This window comes from Vigna radiata, chromosome 7 (assembly GCF_000741045.1).
Source record: "Vigna radiata var. radiata cultivar VC1973A chromosome 7, Vradiata_ver6, whole genome shotgun sequence".
Lineage (NCBI taxonomy): Eukaryota > Viridiplantae > Streptophyta > Magnoliopsida > Fabales > Fabaceae > Vigna > Vigna radiata.
The window spans coordinates 53969775-53978690 of record NC_028357.1 but is presented as its reverse complement, the minus strand read 5'-3'; the positions used below and the strand labels follow the sequence as shown (position 1 = coordinate 53978690).

Genomic DNA, 8916 nt, shown 5'->3' with positions numbered 1-8916 from the left:
CCTGTAAATCTAGACCTTGACCAATATCTGTTACAAGCAATATAAATCATTGTTATATGCACTGTACAAGTGATCAATGTATTCATAATGTATAAATAATACNTTGGCNCGATAACAATCAGATATTTGTAAGCCTCTTCATTCACTTCCTTCATATTTAGCATCTCTTTTTCCCAAGCTTGGGGATATGTACTTGCAGCAGCTTTCCACATTAGATTCTTCAACTTTTGGCCAGAGAACTTCTTCCTAAAATTTGCATACATGTGTCGCATGCAAAATCTATGCTCTGCCTTAGGTAAAAGTTGTTCAATACCTGGCAGCAAACCCTATTTGAACATAAGTAGCATCATCCACACCGTGAACCACATAAAGCTTAACTTCCCCTAACCGTTTGACAATGCCTACCATGTTCATTGCACTTTTATCATCCTCCAACTTAAGTAGCATATTATCNATGCAATAAAATATGTCTCTCACATTCAAATACCCCAATTCTTTAACAACATCTATTGCTTCGAAATAACTCCATCTGTCAGGGTCCACACTCCAATATGTCTTTTCCCCACCAACATATTCAATAGGATATTGGCNTACTAGGGTCCCACCATGGTGGACCACAACATTAAACCTCTCCTCAGACATCTCAAAAGCAACCCTACAAAAGTAACTGTTATGGGCATGTGACCACTATAGAAACACTACTGTTAACATGTGACCACATTATCAAAATCACGTATCATACGTTACACAACTATGCCCCATATAAATTTCAAACATTGTTACAAAACTTGTAACTTTTCCAAAATCAAACATTGAAACGAAAAAATTTGGGGTTTTACACTCTTCGACAACAAAACCTAGAAATTAATCTCACAAAAGCAAGTTATATTGGGGTTTTACACTCTTCAACGAACAAGAAATCAAACCTGATTTTGCAGATAGGATTTCCCAATGCCAATCTTGCGTCGAATGCCAATCTTGTTCTTCTGAAGTTGCAGAAGTTCTTCTTCCAAATTCCACCACTTCTCAATCTCGCAACTTTCACAATTTCCCTCCCAAATACCTAACTTTAATTTTATTACCACATTAATTAAAAATTTAATTTTAAAAAATCCTAACTGTAACAAAACTGACACCTCACATAGCAGTTGCAGAGCTGGACACCTTGCCGTTAACAATTTTAACGCTGTTAAGGAAAAGGACCAAATTGAACATTAAATTCGTTCTTTGGGACGAAATTGAACACAAATTCAACTCAGGGACCAAAACGAATTTTCTGAACCAAAATTGGGACCAAAAAGAGCTTTTAACCTTAAATGTATATTTTTCATAAATACACATATCGATAAATATTAAGTAATTGATATTGAAATATCGTTGTAGATTATCAATTATTCAATTAATTATTGTTTCACAGAAAAACAACTAACTTTTAGAAAATATCGCAAAAATAGTTAAATTTAGTTCATCGTCCTATTAAATCAATGAATATTATTATGCATTGTAGTTAAGCCTAATTAAAAATATATATATATAAGATAATAAGTGCTTTAGGTGTCTTGATGTTTTTTTCTATTTAAAAAAAAACATAAATGTTAATTCCTTAGAAATAATGACCCATTAATATCCACATTTTATAATATGATAGATAGCTCATGCAAGGTATTCCCATCCAAAATGTTATAAGTCTTTTTCCAAACATTCTGGAATGGCCTTTTAGAAATATTATAATCAGGATATCTAACAACCAATTCTATATAATCTAGAAATATTATTGCATTATTCAGGTATACTTGTTCCGAAACACATTAACATATGTAAATTGAAAGTAAAAAGAAAATTACTTACTAGTGAAACCATTAACATACCCCTTCATTAGAAAAGCTTCAATGATTTCAACAGTAAAGGTGTAAAGATGAGAGATGGGCATAATGTTCCTCTGTTTGACCCTAACTTGATAAGCTTTGAAGGTGCAAATAATTCAATTTAGATTTATAATAAGGATAATGATATTTAGATAACATTTTTTTGACAACATTTTAATATTGATTACGTGTCAATATGTGATTGGTCCTAAATTACTCCACAATCAATAATAATAATTATAAACATTATTATAGAGTAATTTAGGACCAATCACAGATTGACACGTAATCAATGTTTAAATGTTGTAAAAAAAATGTTGTTTAAATATCATTATCCTTATAATAACTCATACTTCATAATTAAAAACCTTTCCATTTCAAATCAGTTAAAGTCATTTCCCAAACACCCACTATTCTAAAATCAACATCTCACAAGAATTAGAGAAAACCAACCATTAAACCGCATTCAAAATGTTGTCGATAATTTTATAAATGGAGGAAGCCACGTTTTCCTCAGCAGTAGTAATAATAGTACCAGTGGTTCCAATCTCTATCGAGGCTTTGTAAGGTTCCTCTATGTGAATTATACTTACAGTTTGTGATTTGGTATCACTCATACCATGTTGGATATTTCCACTAATGCCCATCTTTGATAATGCAGCCATAAGTTTTTCTGAATCAGGTAAACCAAAATGGTCCAAAGACCTACTATTACTCGAAGAATTTTTGTTATCAGTTTCCAATAGCAAATGATGTCTGGCATTCTCCATTCGTAGCTCTCCCTTCAATTTTGTTATATTGATTTCTTCTTTTTTGAATGTTTTCCAATAAAACTGGGAAGCCAAATCAGTTGCAATTTTTATCTCTGAGTTGTGCTTTGGATACGATACTTTCAAAGTTTCAGCTTCAGTATAATACAAAACGGAGAAAGAATTTTCACTGGAAAGGTTGATCTGCAGTCTCAACTCCTCAGGACACTAGAGATCAAGAAAGGAATAAAAACCAAAACAAATAATAATTTTATCACATGTAAATGTGTGATCGTATAATATAACATAGTGTTTAATAATAATTACCAGGACCGTCTTCGGCCGCAATAACTTTAGTAAAGGTTGAACTGTCCGCAACCTACAGAGTAGAAACCAAATGAGAGAATACTAAATAGACATCTTTTACAAAGATATAATTAAAATAAAACAATTCACGTGCCTTCACCTAAAATCTATGTTCTTAGACGAAGATACATGAATAGTTTTATATTAAATCTTCAACAATCCTCCCACCCTGGAACTACTTTTCAGGGGTTAGTTAGTCCAAGACCATTTCTAATGTGCTATCAGTCTATCAGAGAACCTATCCACTCTCAATTAGATGAAGAAATATGGATAGTTTTATATTATATTTATGTTACACTTTTAATGACAAAATTAGAAAGAAATTAATGTACACAAAAATACGCCAAGTTTTGGGTTCAGGTCCTTTGAAATGGGGAAGAAAAGAAAGGGTATAAGCAATGTATGCCCATTCCCAAACCGAAAAACGTATGGAACCATCCATAGATGTTAATTCTACAAGCATCAGTAATCGAACAATTTATCAAGTCTGTATTTCACATTTTTGATAGGTCGTTCTTCCCCCTAGGTTTATTGGGTGGTATAATTAAAGACTATATATATAGACTGCTACTGGCTCGATGTTTATAGAGATTTTGAGAATTATCAGTAAGAACAATTACACATATACATGAATGTACATAATATATTGGAAGACGTAACAGAGGGAAAGATATACCTACCCAATTCCAGCGGGAAACAAACACTGAAGAACCTTCATTGTAACTGGTTGGAAAGGTAGAAGTGCTAGCTCAAGATTCAAAACATCCTGCCAATAGGAAATTCAATGCAACATTGGCCAAAGACATTAAAAGGACAAAACTTAAATTAATGCAGATATGAAGATTCATTTCTACCCCAAGAATAATGATGTCACTGGTAATGTGGTAGATAACCCGTGTAATTTAAAAACATTATCCAGAAAGTTTTTAGCTACATCCATCACCGTGTGAGGATGGGATAAGGTAATGTAATTGTTGAACATAATGAAAAATAAGTTTGGGATTAATCTCCCTTGTATAGAAAATACACATAAAGTACTTTATAATAAAGAAAATATGAGTTAAACCCAAAATATAAAGATAAGATATCTAATAATTTAATATATCTCACAATAATAATAACATTAAAGTATAGTATAAAATGGTGTTTCTAACAGAGCATATTATCGTTGTAATAGAGGAAATATATCTTACCTCAAGAATAAGTAAAGATTTTGGACTGCCACACCATCGTCGAAGCAGATGAACAACAGGACCCATTCGCATACTCCAGTGAGGACAAAATACAATACAAGGTTCCTGCCAATTAATTCTACAAGAAATACATCAGTTTCTGATAGAAACTAACGATAAGAAAAAGTTTATGAAACCATTTGACTACTGCAGTTTGTTAGAATAAGTTCTTCTCATATCTTGAGGCTATTAACAGAAACTCAATAGTTGTGAAACAAAATTGTTACTGAAATAGTTAACATTGCAAAATTTAGCAGATAAAAAGTGCAGGAATCATGCAAAATTTGATTAATCACTTCAATTTTAATTAGATTTTTGTAAGCAAACCTAAAAGAAAAACATGGTAAAAAAGAACTCACAAGAGTTCATGTGAATGAATAGCAGGAACCACATGAATCTTTTTCTCTTTTAAGAGCTTGACGTGTGAAAACAACTGTTCCCCAGCAAATAACTGCAGCAGCAATTAAAGTATGTAAAATGGAAGTCAAACTCTAGAAATAAAAGTATGCTAGTGGAATGGACCAAATTAATATTTGTAATGGTCCATACTTTCTCTTGCCGTTGTTTGCAAAGCCACTCAGGTATGATGTTAAGCAATGCCAGTAATTCTTCAGCCATTGAGGAAATTATATAAACTGGAACCTACAAATAGAAAAATAGTGATTACTTAATAATAGAAATTAGTGAGTGATATCCGATATTAATCCAGAAATCCATTTTCCAGATAATTATGTTTCTTTAACTAGAAAAATATATTGATTTCTAGTTCACTTTACAAACTTTAAAAGATGGAACTTTGCATTCCATTTTTTCCCAATTTCAATTGCAGCACAAAAACAAAAAAAAAAAAGGCAGTAAAATTTTAATAATGAATACTGGTCAGCAGAACATTTGGTAAGGTCAAGTCTCTTGGCAAAAAAAAAATACAAATGGGAATAAGAAAAATAACAGAACTTAAGGCTAATGCCATATAAGTTGATAAAGATAGGTTTTTTACTAGTTAGTATGAACAAGCAACTAAAAGGATATGGGCATGTGGTTCTGTAGAACAAGGCTAACTAATGTGGTCATAAAAAGAAGAAAGGACACCTTCAAATCTGAAGCTTCGAGTGATGCTGTCATTTCCTCTAAAAGAAGCAAAATAGTTCCAAGTCGATCAATAGGAATAAGAACAGAACCACCTTCTTTTATACAATTTATAGTATTTGAGCATATGAAATCCAGCTTTTCCTTTTCCTCTGAGTTCTCATCAGAGTTATGGTTGAATCCAGCCAAATCTTGAGAACTTGAATAATAAACCACATGGAAGTCAATATATACATAAATATTCATTACTACAGCCAGAGGATAAACACTTGAAAAACAATAACTGGTGTCTGGGTGAAACAGAGTTTGACGGGGAATAAAATTTCAATATACCATACCTCATAGATTGTAACTTAGCAGCTGAAACAGAATAATTATCCCCATCTGCACTATCTTGAGTATCACCCAAGGAGAAGTCTGAATAAATTAATGCGCAAGCCCCCTGTAAACTGCGGTAATCAAAAGCCATTGCATGTGCAGAAATGAAGCTGGATCCTGAAACATATGCAATATCTCCCTTTGGACTATTTAGGATCCAATTACAACTGCCTATTTCCACACCAGAGCTGAATGCCTTTATAACCAATGTACCATTGTAGCAAGCTTCCTCAGCATAATTAAGAGTGTGAGTCTTTAGCATACAATCCTTCACATCAGCTGCACTGAGAAATTCCACAAATTAAATCTTCAAACAAATGAATTGCTGTAATTGACTTCGAAGAAGAAATGGATACAACAACAAGGTTTGCATAAAAGTGTAAAAAGCAACAGCTTAACCACGCTAACAAAGACTATATAAATGAGCAAATAAAAAAATTAAAAAACACAAATAACTGAGAATCCCAGAAACAAAAGTTCTATATTTCCCTCCCCTCATTTGCTATACACTCAAACATAAAGGCAAGACATAAATATCGAGCAAAGAAGCAACAAGTCAAGAGCGATTTTACATAAAAATTGATAATTAATCCATCACAAGATAATATCATAGAACCATTGCAATACTAGTCAAGCACATTTCGTTCTGTTTTTAGATAAAATATTAAATACCATGCAAGTTTTGAGGTAAAATGGTAGATCACCTGTACAAGGGCATCCAACCACCCAACTCCAGTCCATCTTTCCCCAATATTATCTCTCTCAATTCAGAAGGAAGGATTTCAAGCTCTTCCTGCCTCAGCCACGATGGGAAATTTGATTCTTCTGGTCCATAGAAATGCCTGAATTCCCCATGCATTGATATAAGATCCTCCATCATTAGCTGGCCTAATCTTGCCGATGCTTCAGTTACATATATCTAACCGATTGAAAAAATATTAAGCTAACTATTTTGGTGACAGAAATCAACAAAAATTGAGAACACAGTCCAATAATAACATCAAAAAGACTACCTTAGCTGAGAAACCCTTTATTCGAGTAAGAAAGGGCAACCCCATAATACCCATTGGACTGGATATTAATACAACATCAATGAAAGAGGAATTCCACAGCTGCAAATTATTAACAGTCTTGTACCAAGGTTCAGCAAAAAGTAAATTTTTAGCATGAAGGAGCTTTTCAATTTTCTGTCTTTTCCCAAACGCAGCCCTTGAATCAAAATCATCAGCCTCAGTGTTGTAGCTTTCTACAATTGACAAGCAATCCAAAGTAGGTATAGGGGAGAAGGCCAGGAGAGCTGAAAGGTCAAGTGGGCAATCTAATAATATCCTAATTCCACAAAAATTGAGCATGTGACATGGGGGGAAGTGAAAGCCCCTGCCTTTGCTCAAAGATGTCTGCAAAACCCAGGAAAAAAACAAATTTAAACAATGAAGAGAACATTTTCCAAAGGAGTATACATAATAGGTACTTCCACTTGCCCTGACACACCCTGGAACATGTAACAAAGGGGTAAGAAACTTACAAACTTCATAGAGTATGAAATTAATAGCCTTTTGTAGATTGCTGCAGAAAGTGTGGCTATGCAAGATGAAAGGAAGAGAAATAGGAGCACAAGAACTTTTGTCTGAAGGGAGCACTATATGGAAAGACAATCTGCAAATTTAACCCATAAATAAATTATATACATTATTATAAAGTACAAATGCACTTAAGCAAGAAATCTCAATAAGTTATTCCCATTTTTTGAAAATTTTTACGATGATATAAAAATCAATTTGATATACTATAAACTCTATTTGAAGTCAGAATGCACGTGAATGTTTGACTTACCAATTAGAGGAATTTATGAAATCCAAAGGAAATCTCTACAAAACCTCTTGTGCCAACACCCCACAACAAAATGGGGTTGTTGAACACAAGAACAAATGATTGAAACAACTTTGACCCTTCTTCATGTCAATGTCCCTTCACATTTTTGAGAGGATGTTAATCTTACAGCATGTCAATGTCAATTGGATGTCTCCATTGTTTAATCTAATTAGGTGTCTCATTGTATTGTCTTTCCTTCCTCCTCGTATCCGAGTCCACTTGCTTCGTTCTTAACTTGGTACCCAGGACTCTACAAATTTTCTACATAGTTTATCAAGTAAGTCTTCCTCGGTTACCATCAATTATAGACAGGTTAGCATTGCTTCTCAATGATATTTACCACCTGCGTGTGTGTCCTTTTTTGAGACAGTTCCTTACTGAATCCCTTACCACAAATACAATTTCCCAAACAGATACATATTCTCTTGTTTATCTTTCTTCTGTTGCTTAGATGATTCTGTGGTGCACCAAGATGTTTCCCCAATCAAGATGTTGGCATGAAAAAGGGTTTTAAAATTAAGAGGAAGACGGCAAACAGAGCACTGGCAGTGGAAAATTGAAGAGAAAGGTCTGCTTTCATGGAATAGGAGCGAGAAAAATAAGCAAACAAATAACATCTCAAGTTTCTAACACCTTGATCTTTAAATCCACCAACATCAACTCCAGTCCTGAAATTTATAACATTTATAACTCAAGGTGAGTCAGCGCAGCATCTTAAAGTGAAGAAGCAGCATCTTTAAATTTCACAAACATTTCAGCTTTTATCCTCTTGTGCCCCCACATAACCCTCAGCTTTTTCACGAAGGCACGAGTTAAGGGTTCATATATAGGAGGTGTCTTTTGCCCAAAATTATATCATTATCACCATTTCCCACCCTTTGAATCATTTTATCAAAAAGTACATAAACGACACAAACACAACAATTCTCATTTCATAGGAAAACTGAAAACTGAGTCACAACAATCCTTAGAAAAAACACAAAAAGTACCTGAAAGAAGCTAACCTTGATTCTTCTTCGCTGCCTGTACCACCGCTGCCGTCAAGCCGTTGAATTCACTTTGTGCTGTCGTCCACTGTATGCTGTCGTCCACCGTGCTCCGCCGTCTGTCGTCGACTCTGCGCTGCCGTCTGCCGTCGACTCTATGTTGCGGTTGTTGTTCAGCGCTTAAGCAAATGTTTAGTTCAGGTGATGTTGTGGGCCTATGGGGCTTTAGAAAAGCCCCTAAGTATGGGTCAAAGAAAATGGGCCAAACAGGAGAAAAGACCAGGGCTGGCTTTGGGGCTAAAAAAAGTTGACAGCTCTAGCTGCAAGGATCTGGATCTCAGTTGATATATATATATATATATATATATATATATATATATAT

The 8916-nt window shown here is 34.1% G+C and overlaps 2 protein-coding genes across 5 annotated transcripts; both read right to left on the bottom strand.

The window, feature by feature from the left end:
* Window positions 1–95: 95 nt before the first annotated feature.
* LOC111242013 lies at window positions 96–1047 on the bottom strand. Its single transcript, XM_022783058.1, has 2 exons — window positions 927–1047; window positions 96–655 (listed from the first exon to the last, which is right to left on the bottom strand). The coding sequence occupies exon 2, from the start codon at window positions 640–642 to the stop codon at window positions 307–309; it is 336 nt and encodes a 111-aa protein (XP_022638779.1). The 5' UTR covers window positions 643–655; window positions 927–1047; the 3' UTR covers window positions 96–306.
* A 1256-nt stretch (window positions 1048–2303) lies between these two features.
* On the bottom strand, window positions 2304–8845 carry LOC106765744 (integrator complex subunit 9). Of its 4 annotated transcripts, none has more exons than XM_014650465.2 (13): window positions 8538–8845; window positions 7510–8216; window positions 7202–7332; window positions 6690–7073; window positions 6381–6595; window positions 5637–5960; window positions 5302–5497; window positions 4762–4854; window positions 4572–4663; window positions 4174–4291; window positions 3661–3746; window positions 2942–2993; window positions 2304–2842 (listed from the first exon to the last, which is right to left on the bottom strand). In XM_014650465.2, exons 3-13 carry the CDS (start codon window positions 7208–7210, stop codon window positions 2321–2323), a joined length of 2091 nt encoding a protein of 696 aa, XP_014505951.1. In that variant the 5' UTR covers window positions 7211–7332; window positions 7510–8216; window positions 8538–8845; the 3' UTR covers window positions 2304–2320. The 4 variants fall into 4 exon arrangements, with proteins under 4 accessions (XP_014505951.1, XP_014505950.1, XP_022640045.1 ...); XM_014650464.2 differs by having other exon boundaries at window positions 8553–8845; XM_022784324.1 differs by lacking the exon at window positions 7510–8216.
* Between the last annotated feature and the right edge of the window lie 71 nt (window positions 8846–8916).